Source organism: Macrotis lagotis, chromosome 5, assembly GCF_037893015.1.
Source record: "Macrotis lagotis isolate mMagLag1 chromosome 5, bilby.v1.9.chrom.fasta, whole genome shotgun sequence".
NCBI lineage: Eukaryota > Metazoa > Chordata > Mammalia > Peramelemorphia > Peramelidae > Macrotis > Macrotis lagotis.
In genome coordinates, this window is record NC_133662.1 from 22,931,838 (window position 1) to 22,949,399 (window position 17,562).

The following is a 17,562-nucleotide window of genomic DNA, read 5'->3' on the forward strand; positions in this document are numbered from 1 at the left end:
CTTTAATAAAGTTTTCATTATAAACTTGATGGCAGGTATTTGTAGAGTTCTTACTTATTTTTATTATTGCCACAAACAGGCTCAAGACCTTTTGACACTGGAGATGGAAGTAGTTAAGCAAGGAATGAGTCATGGCGAGCTGTCAAATGAAGCTTATAACCAGGTGTGGGAAGAATGTTACAGTCAAGTTTTATATCTACCTGGGCAGAGCCGTTACACACGAGCCAACTTGGCTAGCAAAAAGGACAGAATTGAATCACTTGAAAAGAGACTTGAGGTTGGTATCCTTATACTCTTCTTACATACATGTGACTTCTTTTTAAATTGTTTTTATTGTTATGTTATTTTTCCAATTATATGTTATGAAAGTTCTTCAACTTCATCCACTTGCATATTTATAAGTTACATAATTTTATTCTATTCACCCTTCCCACCCCTCTTCCCTTCAGTGGCAAAAAGTCTAGTGAATGTTGTACCATGTACATTTGTGTTTAGCATGTTTACTTATTAGTCATTTTCTATTTGAGGAGTTAAGACTAAGGGAAAAGAAAGGAATCCATGAGATAGGAAGGAAAAACATAATAGAATTTTTAAAAAGTAAACAATGTTCATTCACATACTGTAGTTTTTTATTTGTTTTTTTTTTCTCATCTGAATGTAGATGGCATTTTTCATATTGGGTCTCCCAGGGTTGTTCTAGCTCTCTGAACTAATGAGAGGAGCTGCATCCATCAAAGTTGATCAGCTCACAGTGTTGATGATAATGTGTTTCTCTTGGTTCTGCTTCCTTTGCTCAGCATAAGTTTGTATAATTCTTTCTGTGCTTCTCTAAAGTCCTACCAGTCATGGATTCTTACAGAACAATTGTACTCCCTGTCATATATATACCATAACTTGTTCAGCCATTCCCTCCCATCAATTTCTAATTTTTTGCCACTATAAAAAGAGCTGCTACAAATGTTTATGGAAAATGTGGGACTTTTTCCATTTTTTATAATTTCTTCTGAATATAGACCTAGTATTGGTATTGCTGGATCAAAGGGTATGATCATTTTTATTGCTCTTTGGGCATGGTTCCATGTTGCTCTCCAGAATTGTTGAATTAGTACACAACCAACAGTGAAATGTGACTTCTTTATAGTATTAATTTCCTAGTAAGTCAAATCTTAGTATTATTGAAAGATTAAGAAAACTTGAATATGTTTTAAATTTAGAATAGGTTATCATATCCATGCCCTAAGAGTTGCCAAAGAGAGATAAGCAGAATAGTTTCCTCATCTTCCTGGTCCTTATTTAGTTATTATACAGGGAAATTGATGGGACCTCGGGGTATTATCCAGGTCCCTTGTAAGTCTGTAGCATTTAGATTTGAGAGCAGTTAACTCTGGACACTCTCAGTACTAATATAAGGCTCTCCTCCAGGATGAAGGATCCATCCTTTTATAGGAAATTTCTGTGCTTGGGGAACTTGCTTTCCAGTACCAATAGAATAAAATTGGAAAAACTCCCCTTCCTTGCTGGTAGAATATTATGCAAACTCTAGGGTATAGTGGTAGGGCTGAGATGCTTTACCTGGGTTATGGCTTAATGATTTTGCATGTCTGTGAAATAAGTTGGAATGTATCAGCTGGAATTTCACAGCATGTGGTTTCTTTATATAAGCTGAATGTTTTGAATTCCGGAAGCTGTGTAGGCTTTTTGCCAGTGGTGTGCCATCTGTGGGACAGCAGACTGGCTGCTTGTGAGGTTCGTAGTGGTGGGCTTTCCTGAGACCTCAGAGTCAGAAACTGCTCACAGGAAGGGATAAGTGTTCCACAATTAGAGTGCCAAGATTTACTTCTTTCGGCTAAGATGATTATTATTTTTTCCACTGAGCTAGTTTAACAATTTTATTTCTTGGGAGTTAAATCACAGCAATATATTTTTAATTTGAAAACTTCTCTAAGTCCTAAATGATCTGTTTTCCATAAAAGCATGTATATTGACTCCTGTTTGGCGCTGCCTGTTCAACCACTAAACAAAATTAAAGAGCTCTGCTCCAGCAGTGTAGGTATGGGGTTGGGGGAGGGCATGAGTTTGGTTTTCTTTTAAAGGGATCCTCTTTAGAGTAAATTTTAGAGTTCTTCGTTGCTTATGTTTAACTGAATCCTCAAGCTGTACTTAATATCTTCCAGTAGGGTGTACTCTTGCTCTGTGTTTGTTTTCAATTTATAATGAGAGTTATAGTAAGTAAAATATCGATCTGTGAACTATATTTTCTATTGTGTAGATTTCATTTTTTTAAAAATTTTTTTATTGATATCGTTTGTTTTTTACATTGCTGTAGTTATTTCTCTTCCTTGTTCCCCCTCTCAGAGAGTCATCCCATATTACAAATAGTACTTTTTAAAAAGAGGGGGGAAAAAAATCAACACAACTGATTGATACATTAAAAATGTCTGAAATATGTGTGATGTGTAATAGCTGTGAATCTCCCATCTCCACAGAGGAAGAGATTGAGAGTGACCCCTCATATCTCTTCATCTAAATCCTGTTGATCTATAGAATTTTGCAGACTTCATTTTTTGGTGTATAATAATTCTTTCCTTTTACATTGCTGTAGTTGCTGTTGATGTTTGAGGGCTTATTTTGCCTGCCACTTTGTTGAAGCTATTAATTGTCTTATTTCCTATCTCTGCTGATTACCTAGATTTCCATGTATACCATCATATAATCAGCAAATAGGAATAGTTTTATCTCCTGTTTACTCATCTTTGTGCCATTAATTTTTTACTTTTGCCTAGCTATTGCTAGCATTTCTAGAACTTTGTCAAGTAATGGTGGGGAGAGTACACATCTTTGCTTCATTCTCATAGTTAATTAGAAAAGTTTCTAGTGTATCACTTTATACTTCATTTTACTATTAAGTTGGGTGCATGTTTACATGTAAGTTTACATATAAGCCTGGTAGTAGGTATTATCAATTAACTACTCTGTAACTTTTTTTAAAAGGACTCTGGTGTCTCTTTCTGTGTCTTTTTATTTGTTGTGAGACTCTTTCCCCCTGTAATGAATTGTAAAAGTTAATTTTGTGATGCAAGAACAGATAACTGGGTATTCCTCATCTTATTTGTTAAGGCATAACTTCACAGAAGCAAATAAGTATCTCAAATGAAGAGTTGTGAAATATTAAATATAAAAATTTTACTTGTATATAACTGTGATCTTGAAGGGAAAGATATAGAGACAGTCTCCAAAGTTTATTGGTATACTGATGTGATGGATGTTTGTGTATAATTCTAAAAGGTAGATATTTCTAGGAACTAAAATTTTCCATTCTCAATTATTGATAAACTTAGTAATTTTGAAAGAATATTCTGTATAAAAAATTCTTGATTTTTGAATAATTTGTTTCCCACACAACTTTAAAGTTAAATTCTTTAATCCAATAAAACAATTTTTAAAATCTTATTTTGATGTTTAGTATTGCATATTGATTTATAAATTTATACTTGCTCCATATTTCCTGATGAGCCAATTATCTCTTCTAACCATGGTTTTTTAAATAAAAGTTTTTACGAAGAAAAAATACAGTTCAGTGAATACAACTTAGCATGACAACAAATGCAATCTTTTTTGGTTATTTGGCTACCTTTTAGGGTTTTTTTTATTCATTTACTTTGTTGTAGCTATTATGTCTATTGTTAGTTTAACTCTTTTCTTTACTCAGCATTTCTTCAATTAGGTTTTCCCTTATTTTTCCTGGAATATTCCTATTCATTGTCTCTTACACTATAATAATACCATTTTGTTATATGGCTATGAATATTGCTAGATGGAAGCTTTTGTTGTTTTTATTATGGAATCTCATCATCATGATAAGCTCTCTGGATCCAAGGGTATGCATTGCATAGCATCTTTTGTCATGTAATTCTAATTTGTCTTACTGAACAGCTGACCGAATTCTTAAATTTAACAGCAGTGAATATTGCTATTATCTTGTAGTCCTTCTGACATAAATTTTGTTCAGCTTTGCTAATTTGGTAGATGTCAGGTGATAACTGAGGAGTTGTCAAATTGCATTTCTCTGATAGTGATTTTTGTATAGTTTTATGGATGGTATTGCATAATTTGCATTTTATCCTTTTTTAAAGTCTGCTGACTAGTCACATTCTACTTTTATATTTACCCATTGTTATAAAAACATTTTTTTAAACCATTTTTCTGTTAGAGAATTTTATAGATAGACTCTGGCTGTCATGTTTTTATCTGAGATGTTAATACCTAAATAAATATATATTTTTTAATTTTTTTGTTTTTTTTTAAGTGACTGGCCCAAGGTCACACAGCTAAGTAAGTATTAAGTATGTGAGACCGAATTTGTATTCAGGTACTCTTGACTCCAGGGCTGGTGCTTTATCCACTGTGCTATTTAGCTGCCTCCCCAAAAATACATTTTTAAAGGTTTTCTGGATAAATGGTTATCTGGAAAATCTTTTCACATTGAATACTTTCTCATTTATAATGGATAAAATGTTATCTTATTTCAAAGGAAACTAGACTTGGAATTAGAACAGTCAAAAGCAAGTTCACTTTAAGTGAAAGTAAGAGTCTAAATGTCATTAGGCATAATCATTTTCAGTGATGTAATTTCCAGTACATGCTAAAATGAGATTAATAGTCAGAATTTATATCTAGCCCTTAAATTTAATAAGATTTGAAAGCATATATAAATTGTTGTTTGAGGAAATTTGGCTGAAAAGTAAATTTTGTCATATTAGTAGTAAAAATGCAAAGTCATTCCTTAAAGGTGGAAAGTAGGTCCAGAAATGATACCTCTCCCAGAATTTTACTGGCAAAGTCAATTTATAGAAGCTGTATAGCATTGAATTCTTAGACATAGAGTTTGATCTTAAGACTGCAGATAATGCAGTTAGCAATCCGTTGTGATGTTCCTGAGTTGTATTGACACTTTTTGTTTTATGGAATTCTCTAGGCAAAATTAGTTGCATAAGAATACAAAGAATCCTATTTCTCTCCTGGTTTCTATTATAAAATCAGAAGTATTTTCCAAGAAAAAAGTTCCATTAAACAGTTGAAAATTACAGAAAGTGTTTAATTAGTTGTTAACTTCATAGTGTGCCAAGTGTAGTCATTCTTGTAAAGACCAATTGCCACTTGTGCAATCTGTTAAGACTTGGCATACTGATAACCTTAGAGAAGCAGCACTGATGGTAATTAATAGTCCTAATGTAGTTTGTGTCATGTAACTTGTATTTATTAAAGATGAGTTTTTTTTTTTTATTTATTGTTTTTCAATGTGACATGATCTTCCATATAGTTGGTTAGGTTATTACATAGAAAATACAAAATACCTAGGGTTCCTAGAATATTTTATTTCAATAAAATTGGAATAATAAAAAATTATTTTTTTAGATAATGAAGATAATGAAAAAACTTTTGAAATTGTTTTTTTTTTGTTTTTTAGTTTTTGCAAGGCAGTGGGGTTAAGTGGCTTGCCCAAGGCCACATGGCTAGGTGATTATTAAGTGTCTGAGGCCGGATTTGAACTCAGGTACTCCTGACTCCAGGTCTGGTGTTCTATCCACTGCGCCACCTAGCTGCCCCCAAAATTGATTCTTAAAGGCAATTTGTTTTTCCTTGTATTTGATCATTTTAGTTGTATACTCTTTATTTTTTTTTCTTCCTTTTAAAATTTGTCTTCTATTAATTATTTTTGTAGTTTCTTGGAATTTCCTAGCCTAGTGTTTTGAGTCAGAGATCTTTACAAAGCTCAAGCTAAATTAGGTATAAGTTTTGGTCTTAAGTGGAGGCTGGTAGTTTAGAAATTATTAAAATCATTGGTGAATTGGGAATTGTTAAATGACTCAGCAGTATGAGCTGAGGTACCTTGAGGTAGAAGTTACCAGAATGTAAAATCTGCCCAAATTGAGCTTGAGGGTTTGCCTTAACGTTATTTATTGAAACCCCAAGTTTTTTTCTTGTATGAATGGATCAGTTAATATTTCCTTTGTTTAGTGCTCATGAAAACTACTATGCCAAGAGGCCTAGCAACCTCCTTCCCATGGATTTGTTTCCTGAACAGGTTGAAAGAACATCAAAGAATAAATAGGAGGACCTGTGTAAAGGACTCACTTAACTGAGGTTCAGGAACCCAGATTTGCTATATAGATTATGTGCACCCACACATTCCTTCCTATACACCCCTTGCTCTTTCCCCTTGTTCTTCTCTCCACCTTTTCCCCTCTTTTTCTCAAGGTAAGAAAAATTGGTAAACTTGCAAGCACATAATCAGTAAATTTAGCTTTTATTGAATGAACACTCTTAAGTGGTTGAGGTGGTGATGACTCTGAATAGGATGGAATTGTTTTGGTTTTCTTTTTATATTTTTTTTTTCAAGGCAATGGGTTTAAGTGGCTTGCCCAAGGCCACACGGCTAGGTAATTTTTAAGTGTCTGAGGTCAGATTTGAACCCAGGTACTCCTGACTCCAAGGCTGGTGTTCTATTCACTGCACCACCTAGCCGCCCCTATGGAATTGTTCTTGAAAACTGATTTACTGTGAAATAGATTGCAATATAATCGGTACGGAAATTATATATTTGATTTAGAACATTTGTTTTTTTGATTACAAGTAAAATAACATAAATATTTTGGTGGTAATATGTAAGCATTTTAAATATGGTTATGATTCACAGTACAGGTTTACTTCCTGATGAAGGAACCTTCATGGGGCTCCCAATTTGAGGTGTAGATCATTGGTGTCAAATTAAAATTGAAACAGATCCTTGCAGTAGCATACTGAATTAGAAAAAGGCAAATTAACATTAAAATGTATTTTTATTTATTTCTTTGAACATTTCCCAATTTTTAATCTGGTTCTCTCACTGAAGAGGTTTACAGCCAGATAGTGAGTTTGACATGTCTGGTATAGGATCATAGTTGGATGTAATAAATGAGTACTTCATCAGAAACCATGCTTCTGAGTTAGAAGAACTATTAATGAAATGGGAGTTTGTTATGACTTCAGAATCTCTTTAGACAAATGAGGAAAAGAAGATGGTACACTCATACTCTTTAAGAAATTGTGTATGCACATTATTTTTTTTTAAAAAAATTATATTTTTTTGGTGTGAGTTAAAGGTTTTGCTTTTGGAGTCATTTGGCTTACGATGAATGATGGTTAGACATTCAAGGCTGATTTCCTCTGAAAACTACAGTGACTTCTCTTTGCAATGCCAAGAGCATGCTTTTACTGTTTCTACTGACTGACCAGGCATATGGATATCAGGATTACCCTTAGTCATTCTCTTTTTAAAAAGGCAGAGGAAACAGGGGCCTACGGACACTAAAAGTTTAGTGGTTGTGGAAAGACATTTCAGGGCACATTAACATAGATTATAAAAGATTATAATATAGATTATAAAAGAGCCTAAATGCATCTTAGAGGCCAACTAGTCCAAGCTCCTTGTTTTACAAATGAAGATACATAGGAGGAGTTAGTTCCCAAAGGATAGATTGCATTTAGGCATTATATTGAATACCACAGTGAAGATTTTCTGACTTTTTCATGCTAGTGGCAGCATTATCTCTAGTTCTGAGGACCCAGATAATCTATCAAACACCATTTAAAAAAAAATCTCTGGAATATTTCATGCTCATCAGAACTTCTTTTTGTTTTTTTTTTATTTTAATTTTTGCCAAGTATAGAGCATTAGAAATTTATTCTATTCAACTTCAGTAGACATTCATTCAAGTCTATCCAGCAGTCCCGTTGTGATGAGGTTTGGTGATAATATATTGTGAATGTTTTTGCAAGATGACTTTGGTAAGGAAATAGGGAAATGTTATTTGGATTATATGGGCAGCTAGGTATCCCAGGGGATAGAGTCCTAGGGCTGGGGTCAGGAAGACCTTAGTTCAGATTCAGCCTCAGACATTTACTAGTCTGTGTGATCCTGGGGAAGGATCCTTGTATGACCCTTTTGCCTCAGTATCCTAATCTGTAAAAAGAGCTAGAGAAGGAAATGGTGAACTACTTCATTATCTTTGCCAGAAAATCTCAAATGGGATAATGAAAAATCAGACATGACTAAAGCAACTGCACAACAGAAAAAGCAACATTTTCATACTGAGACCTGAAACAGTTGAAATAAAATAAAAATATATTTGGTTTGTAAAAGGGCAATTCCCTTAGCTATTTGGAAAACTCAGTCATCCAACTTGACTGATTTTTAAAGTTTCTGGTTATGTTCATTAATTGACATAAGTACTCTTTTAACTTGAAGAAGTTTATATTTGCCTTATTTATAACTTTAGAAGTAGTTAAATTGAAGAAATTTTTTTGCGTACTACAGAAGTACCTTATAAATATTCAATATGTAAAACACATTTTAAATTTTGGTTAACCCCCTTGAAACCAATGATGGGCCATATGTTTTTAAATAGATACATCTTTGCCTTCAGTGGAATACACAGTTCACAAAACCACTAAAGTGAGAGAGTTGTTGACAGGCACAATAGAAAGCATTTGTATGGTATTAGTTGTTGAGAATATGTTGTAACTTACTGTGGGCCATCTCAAATAGTTTCAGAATACAGAGACCTTTTGTCATGACATTCACTTTTTTAAAAAATTTACCTGTTATTCAGTCATCTTATGAATATCTGACGCAGGTGCTGTTAAGCAATTCACCTCCACTCCCCTTTCCAGTCATCAATTTTCATAATACATACATAATTATGCAAACTTACTTGTAATAACCTCTCCTTGTTTGTCTGTAAGTTATAACAGGCTCCATTCTGAGATGGTGAATAGGCAGAGAGGGTGAAAGAGATGAGGAAAAAAGAATCAATTAAATTAGAGATTCTGATAGAAAACAGTTTGTCCAAAATACTAATTACCTCACTGAGTTATGTTTGCACCTTTTAGGTATCAGAAATAGAATTGCTTATTTATTCTCCACTTATGTATTCCCCAGTCCAACTGCCAAATTGATTTTTTTTAGCTTTTTTTTTTTTTTGCAAGGCAATGGGGTTAAGTGGCTTGCCCAGGGCCACACAGCTAGGTAATTATTAAGTGTCTGAGGCCAGATTTGAACTCAGGTACTCCTGACTCCAGGGCTGGTGCTCTATCCACTGCGCCACCTAGCCACCCCATCAAATTGATATTCTTAAAGGCCATGTCTGACTATGTTGCTCTATTACTCAGGAAGCAAGCTTCAACAGATTGCCTCCAAAATAAATTACAGATTCCTCTATTTGTGTGTGTTGCTCCAACTTACAGAATATATACATACCTGCATTTATTTGTGTATATATGTTACATTGTACATATGGAGAACATATGATGAATTTTGTAAATGTAGCATAGCTGAAAGTCAGAACATATTTTGCTTTAACAATATAGGCTATACCTCAGAGACCAAGACTTTCACCTGTTACTGCTGTTTCTAGGAGGTCTGTTTGGTGGAATAGTCTATGCTTAAAATTTTTAAGGTAGAGAATCCTGAATGCCTAAATATTTTTCATCCATTTGCTATCCTTTAAAAGAATTCATCATTTGCTAATATTTTTAGTAATTTTTGGCATAGTCTTTTTCTTAAAAACCTTTATTTTTTGAAACTTAAAATACTATACCTACACAGAGTATGTGATAATGTAGAGGAAAATCTAGGCCACTTTGCAAATTTAGCTTTTAAGAAGTAACACAGCACCCCCTTGTCCTTAGCAAACCAAGCACTGGTTTTAGTAGAGGTTTGTACTTTTGCTTGATTAAGCACTTGATTACTCAAAAGAAAATACACCCTGCTGGTGTCTTAACTGTTCTAAGATGGAGGTGGCAATGGTTGTAATTGAGCACCACTGAGTTGTCTTGGCAGCTATAATGAAGCATTTATTCCTGGCTCTCCAACTTCTAATATACCTTTAGTATTGAAAAGCGAGATTCTGTGGAGGTGAACTTTTACCCTTTATTTAATTTGGCATCTGTTGTGCTACGCTCTCTGAGAAAACACTCCTTGACATTTTCCATGAAAACAGCCTAAAACAACAAGAAAATCCATATGTCCATTAAAACAGATACATCAATATGTTAAATGCTGCACCTATCTTAGCCATAGAAAATCTGAGAGTAGGACATTTTTTAAAAAGCATAATTCAGTTTGTTGTCATCATATTACAGTGGTTTGGGGATCAGGGTGGCCTGAGTTGGACTTACTGATCATAATTTTCCAGTTTTGACTTCTAGTGTTACGAAAATAAGCAGATTCCCTTTGCTGCTTTATTTCTTGCTACACTAAAGGGAAAGAGAAAGAAAATTTCTTATGTGTGCTCAAGTATTGAGAAGAATTTTTCCAAGGGCATTTCATACTATTCAATATAGGTTTGTCAAATTTTTTTTTTTTTTTTTTTTTTTTTTTTTTTTAGTTTTTGCAAGGCAAATGGGGTTAAGTGGCTTGGCCAAGGCCACACAGCTAGGTAATTATTAAGTGTCTGAGACCGGATTTGAACTCAGGTACTCCTGACTCCAAGGCCGGTGCTTTATCCACTACGCCACCTAGCCACCCCGAGGTTTGTCAAGTTGTAGAGTCAACACCTACAGTCTCTTGATGTTAGTTAAAAACCAAAATGGAAACATTTTGGTTCTACCCCTTTAGTGACCCTTGCCAAATTAATATTTCTTGAGTAGTTAGTTTCCTAATTGGAATTTTTGCATTTGCTATGTTCTCTTTCCACCCTATCTTTCACAGCTGCCAGATTGAGATCTGATTATTATTCTATTCTCCTATTCAAGAAGTTTCATGTTTCATTGTTGCCACTAGAATTATGGCAGTTTGGTTCTAGAAATGAAATCCACTCTCATATATAGCATTATTGATCTCAATGTAGTGTACTGAAAGCTCTGAAAGTAATTCTGAAAAAAAAGTTTTAAAATACTTTCATTTGAAATAATTTTATTGAAATAAGTGATGGAACTTTGAAGTGGACAATATTTATCTGGGTGTATAAAAATCTTGATTTGCAGAAATTATTTTCATTATTTTTATAGTCAAGATTCTTGATTATTTGATAAAAGAAATGCATATTTTTTTGGTGAAAAAGATTCACTTTATCAAATAATTTCAGTGAACCAGGGTGTCTCTATCTTTTATTATTCTCCCAAGTCAAGGAATATCAAATATTGCAATGTCAGCAATTGACAGCTGGTTTTTAACTTAATTGTTATTTGAGAGGTTTATTGATGGTGTCTTTAATACCTTTACAAGTTGGTTACTCATATCAGTAATAAGACTATTATCCTAGAACCCTTGAAACCTGGTTAGAAAGTGAGACTAGCTTGAATAAATCCATAATTCAGAGAACTCTTTAGAGCTAGGTTTCTTGAGTAGATTATTGTCAGCTATTTGAATAGGTTTCAGAATATTAGCAGAAGGGTCTTTGTAGAATCGGTTGTTACCTATCTGTCCAAGAGAATGTTCATGTATGTTGAATTCCTTAAAATTCTTTGAATTATCCATGCCATTGCAAATGATAAGGTCATAACAAGATTATTTAAAACTTATTTATAAACTTTTACATGAATGATTAGAAATCTAATGTGGACCAAAGCCTGGGTGATTTCCATGACCTTCCTAGTCTGTCATTCTCAGATGTTGATGTGATGCTCTCTCTTCAGATAAATAGGGGTCACATGACCACTGAAGCTAAGAGAGCTGCAAAAATGGAAAAGAAGATGAAAATTTTGCTTGGTGGCTACCAGTCTCGAGCAATGGGACTCATGAAACAGTTGAATGATTTATGGGACCAAATAGAGCAAGCTCATTTAGAGCTGCGTACTTTTGAGGAGTTAAAGAAACATGAGGATTCAGCAATTCCAAGGAGGTTGGAGGTAATATTATTCTATCCAGGGAACATTCATTATTAATATCTTAATATTAATTATTAAACTTGTGTTACAAGTTTCTTTAACAACCAGGTATTTTGAGACTCTGTCAGCTTTCCTTGCCCATTTATTTCTGTTCACTTTTCCTTTTAAATGGTTGTGATTTATGTATACTCTGTTGCTGATTCAACCATTTCACTTTGTATTATTTCTTAAATATCTTTCCAAATTTCTCTATATTATTCACATCTCTAATGGTATTGTTATATTAATGAACCACAGCTTATCTAGCCATTCTTTTATTGGACACCAGATACTGGATTATTTCCAGTTTTGGCATTCATGAATAATAATGCTATAAAAATCTTTCAGAAATTAGCATTTCCTTTTCCTCCATCTTTCTTGTCTTCTCCTTCTCTTTCTTTTCCTGTCTTCCATTTTGTGAATATGAAATAGTGCCTCAAAAGACATTTGATGAAACAAGGATTTAAAAAATGATTGAAATTGAATATTCAGAGTAGTATGAATTTCTTTAATTATTAGTGAAGCTGAGCATTTTAGCAAACAATTTTTAATTTGCATTTTTTCCTTTGTAAAGTGTTCAGCTATATTAATCATTATTTGATATTGGCTAGTGCTTTTGAATATTTCCCAAGATAATTTAAATCTTAGATAGTTATTTCACATTTTTATTTTCCCTAGTGTCTTAAAGAAGATGTCCAACGACAGCAAGAAAGAGAAAAGGAACTTCAGCAAAGATATGCAGGTTTGCTGCTGGAGAAAGAGACTTCAAAGTCAAAATACTGAAACTCGCTTGCATTTTGTTATCAAAAGAATTCAATGCTAGTTTTCATCTTCTGGAAGAATGAAGCTGATGTTTATGTTTATTAAAACACTTGTCTGTTATCTGTGAATTTTCATTTGTTGTTTGTTTTAAATGGATTCCATCATCTAGGTTTTTTACATATAAACTCTGGCTCCACAAGAATTTTTGGAGGTTAATTTATTAAAAGAATCTTCATTCTTTTAGTAATGTCATGTTTGTTAATTATTTTTTTAATTTTAATCTTTCAAAAATCTTTTAAAAAAATTTTTAATGTTCATAAATGTGTTGCCTGTGAGTAAATTCTTGAATAAAAATTAAATTAAAAAATTTTGAGATTATTATGCCTTCATTGTTGGCATATATTCATTAATTTTGTAAAATAATGTTTATTAAGCACTCTCATTCTAGTTGCTTGGGGTGACATGGTGAGGGGAGGGCCACAGAGAAAAGAGTGATGAGTGGGTGACAGAAGTTATTGAAGTAGATCAATAAAACTTGGATATTAGGTGGTTCTGAGAGAGGGAAAATTCAGGGGTGAAGGAGTATAAGGGAGAATGATGAGTTGTATTTTTGACATATTAAACTTGAGATACCAATGTGATGCCCAGGTAAAGTGGAAGTGGATTTCAGGACAGAGATTAAGGCTGGATTCCTAGAAGTGGCTGTCATCTGTGCAGAAATGATCTTTGCATGGGGACTGAAGATGATCAGGGAAGACTGGAGAAGGGGAAGAAGATGGAGAACAAGCCCCATTCTCCAGCAGATTAAAACAGTTCTACTTAGCAGATCAGAATAGATGTCAAGAAAAGGTGAAGAGAGCAACTATCTGAGAGTGTATGGGAAAGCAGAAACACCAGAGCACTGCTGGGGCAGTTTGAATGGGTCCTATTGTTCTGGAAAGCGATTTGGATTTTAAAGCTCTCTAGTCTTATAAATCTTAACCCTCTTGTACATATTCCATAATGCAGTGTCACAAGTCTCCTTGCTGTTCCTCTTACACAACACTATCTCCTGAATCCTTCCATTTTCAACTGTCCCCTAGGTCTGAATTTTTTTTTCTGATCTCTACCTTTTGTTTTCCTTCAAATCTCAACTAATGCAGAAAGCCTTTCCCAGTGCTCTCTGTAATACTAGTGTTAGTGAAGGTAACATACCACTCCAATCAGTCTGTGAGCTCCTTAAGATCAGGAACTGGCTTGCCATTCTTTGAACCTGCAGTACTCATCACATGGTAGATCCTTAATAAGTGCTAAGTTACCCCATGCCCGGTGGCCTGTGCCTCCCCCCCCCCCCCCATTTATAGTGGCTTTTGAGTTGCCTCTCCCAATTGGATTATGAGCTCCTTGAGGGCAGGGACTATTTTTTTTCCCCTTTGTTTCTTCAGCATTGGCACAATGTTGTTGACTTGAAATCAATTTGGAATATACTAGAAAAGTCACTAAACTGTGATATCATTTGTCCCACTATTGAGGATATATCTCAATGTTGAGGAATGAGGGAAACACCCTAGATATACAAAAATATTTATACAAGTATTTTTTTGTATTAAAAAATTGGAAGCAAAACTTGTGCCTGTTGATTAAGGAATGGTTTGAACAAATGTGAATGTAATGGAACATTGTGCTATTTAAGAAATGAGAACTAGGAAGAATTCAAGGAAACTTGGAATAATGCACAGTTAAAGAAGCAGGTCTAATAATAGTTTACACAGTGTAAAGGAAAACATTGAAATATGTACAAATTCTGATTAATACAGTGGTCAATTAACACCACAGAATCAGTGGTTCTCTTTCATATCTTCTCATCAGATAAGTATAGACAGCTTTATATTTTTTTTGTTTTTTTTGCAAGGCAATGGAGTTAAGTGGCTTGCCCAAGGCCACACATTAATTAATAATTAATTAATAATTAATTATTAAGTGTCTGAGGCTGCATTTAAGCTCAGGTACTCTTGACTCCAGGGCCGGTGCTCTATCTGCTGCACCTGAACTTTACATTTTCAAGCATGACTATTGTATTAGTTTAACATTAAATTATGATGAAATGTTTTGTATATGGGAGTGGTGCTCTGGTTGTCTTCATGAAGAAGGAAGTGATAGGATTGTTTAAATACATATTTTTAATACTGAGGACAGATCCTGGAAGCACACTTAAGGGCAAAAAATAGATGACAATTTATCCAAGATGACCCAGGAATAATCAAACGACAACTCTAAGAAGGAGGTGTGTCTGACAGAAAGCAGCCTGGAGGTTAAAGAGAATGAGAACTAAGAAAAGACAGATTCAAATGAGAAATTGTTGGCAACCATTTCAAGTTGAGATGTTTTAGCAAACTAAAAGCAAGTTTAGGGCATTACCATGAGAACTCACATAAGTTGCAAGTCTAAATAGTTAAAAGAAATTTACTTTTCAAAATTTTTTCTAGTTTTTTGGAGTTTTTTAGAAGGAAAATGTGAAAAATCAGCTGGAGAGTTATCTGATACCTGCTAATCTTCAAGGGAAGGTTGAGAACCTGGGCAACAGCATCCAAATGTACCTGTTAGAGCAATTTCTAAATTGTTTTTTTCTGTAGGAATGATAAGGATAACACCAAAGTTGTGATACAAGGGGACTGGAGGGAATGGTAGAAATAGGAAAGTGCTCGAGAAGAAGCCAAAATCTGATAGAGATCTGTTGCACTGAAGATGCAGAATGAGACAGTTGTATATAGTCAACTTGAGAATTTGTTTTACATGACTTGTTACAAAGTAGCATTTTCTTTATAGTAGGGGGGACAAAGTAAATGCTTATTGAAAAAATAAAGGGTAATAGGAATGATCAAAAGGGTACAGTTTTTTGGGGAAAGAATGGATTCAGTTTTATGCTCGGATACCAGGGTGACTATGTAGACCTGGGAGTCTGTGGGAGCTGAAGAGATCACTCACTACATGATAGATAGAAAAGGTGATCCAGTACAGACAGACCCCTGGGCTAGATTTGCAGTTAATGATCATGATCCAGATCTTGAATCAACAAAGGAGACCTCAAAAGTGTGGTTAAGTCAAAGAGCCCAGAGAAGAGAGTGTTCTGGAAGAGGGAGGGGGTGGTGAGCAATGTTAAATACTGTGAAGGATTCTAAAAGTGAGGGTTGAAAAGAAGTCTTAGTTTTGACAATTAAGAAATTGTTAGAGGCAGCTAGATGGCACAGTGGATAGAGCACCAGCCCTGGAGTCAGGAGGACTTGAGTTTAAATGCAGCCTCAGACACTTAATAATTGCCTAGCTGTGTGGCCTTGGGCAAGTCACTTAATACCTGCCTTAAATTAAAAAAAAGTTCATTGTTAATTTAGGAGATGATCCCTGAAACTAGATTCACAAGGTGGGAGACAAAAAAGAATAGTCAAGACAAGCTAAACTTAGAAATTGGTCCTGGGAGTCAGGCATTGTGATGATTGTTGCCAGATGTGACTTTTCTAAGCTTGAACTCACAATAGACTTCAGTCCAGGAAGTGAGTGCCTTCGAATGAAGGGAAGCTTGTTTTCTATCTTGGTTGCTCCATTGCTCTGGTCTGCTCACTGCCGTACTCTTCCTGCCCCTAATATTGCCACTGAACCCTTTGCTTTAGACCGCTCTTTCACAATTTGTCCATTACTTAGGAAGCAGTGAAATGCATCTTTTCATAATATGCCCAGGAGTTTGGGGGTCACATGTGATAACTTATTCAAATCAACATGATACTTATTTTATTTCCCTGGATTAGTTGACTTCTTAGATTCTTTAAAAGCAGTTTTCTGAAATCTCTCCATAGGCCATTTGTTATACCAGAAGCTTTTTTCTCCTTGTGATCATAAATTGGAATGAGAAAGGACCACTATTAGAAATATTTGGTCCTGGAAAACTTGGGAGAAGTTTGGGGCTGAAGTGTAGGGTGGACAGAGGGATTGCCAACCAGCTTACACAGTTATTCCCTGTTATTGGTCTGACATACAGAGTGCAATTCATTTGGCATTTTGATGGAGAAGCAGGGAAAAATATTTAAGATTCTCAACTGTCAGATTCTTCCAACTATAGAAATACATAGGTATGTGTATACACTCACATGTAACATATAGATGAATATGTATGTATGTGTATATATATATACACATGATACATATGTCTGTATTTTTTTAAAGTTTATTTTTAACTTATGGAATGAAACAAGCGTTTTCAAAACATTAGAACAATAAAAAAAGATGATTACACATGAAACTGCAAAGCAAGTATACAACAATTCCTTTAATAACAAAATTGGGGCAGCAGAGTGGTGTAGTGGATAGAGCACCAACCTTGGAGTCAGGAGGACCTGGAGTCAGACATTTAATAATTACCTTGCTATGTGATCTTGGGCAAGTCATTTAACCTCCTTACCTTGCAAAAAAAGCCAAAACATATAAATATATGTATATATGTATATATGATAATTTTATATATATAAAACAAAATTATCATGTAAATTCTTTTTCCTTTTTCCTTCTCTCTTACCTCTCCACCCCAGAGATGACTTCTATTAGATAAACACACACACATACATATATACATTATACTATATATATGTATATGAGTAAATTCTATACATCTATTTATCAGTTTTTTCTCTATGCAGATGGTATGTTTCTCTTTATGTCCTTGGGAATTTACAATAGACAAAATTGCTTATTCATTCAAAGTAGTTTTTAAAACAATATTGCTGTTAGTGTATACAATGTTCTCTTGGTTTTGCTCATTTTGTTCTTCCATTATTTTGTATGTCTTTCCATGTTTTTCCAAAATCATAGTGTTCATCATTGTTTATAGCATAAAAGTATTCCATGACAATCATTGTTCAACCATTT

General features: G+C 34.2%; 1 protein-coding gene across 2 annotated transcripts in view; it reads left to right on the plus strand.

Annotated features, from left to right (window-relative positions):
- The window catches only part of LOC141523688 (cell division cycle 5-like protein), a 53,813-nt gene extending 40,813 nt beyond the window's left edge, over positions 1-13,000 (plus strand). Inside the window, exons 13-15 of one of the 2 annotated variants that reach the window (XM_074237072.1) lie at positions 80-277; positions 11,677-11,889; positions 12,586-13,000. In XM_074237072.1, coding sequence (XP_074093173.1) covers positions 80-277; positions 11,677-11,889; positions 12,586-12,690 — 516 coding nt within the window. In that variant the 3' untranslated portion in view covers positions 12,691-13,000. The remainder of the gene's footprint in view (positions 1-79; positions 278-11,676; positions 11,890-12,585) is intronic. The other variant, XM_074237071.1, reaches the window with a different exon arrangement.
- Positions 13,001-17,562: the final 4,562 nt, after the last annotated feature.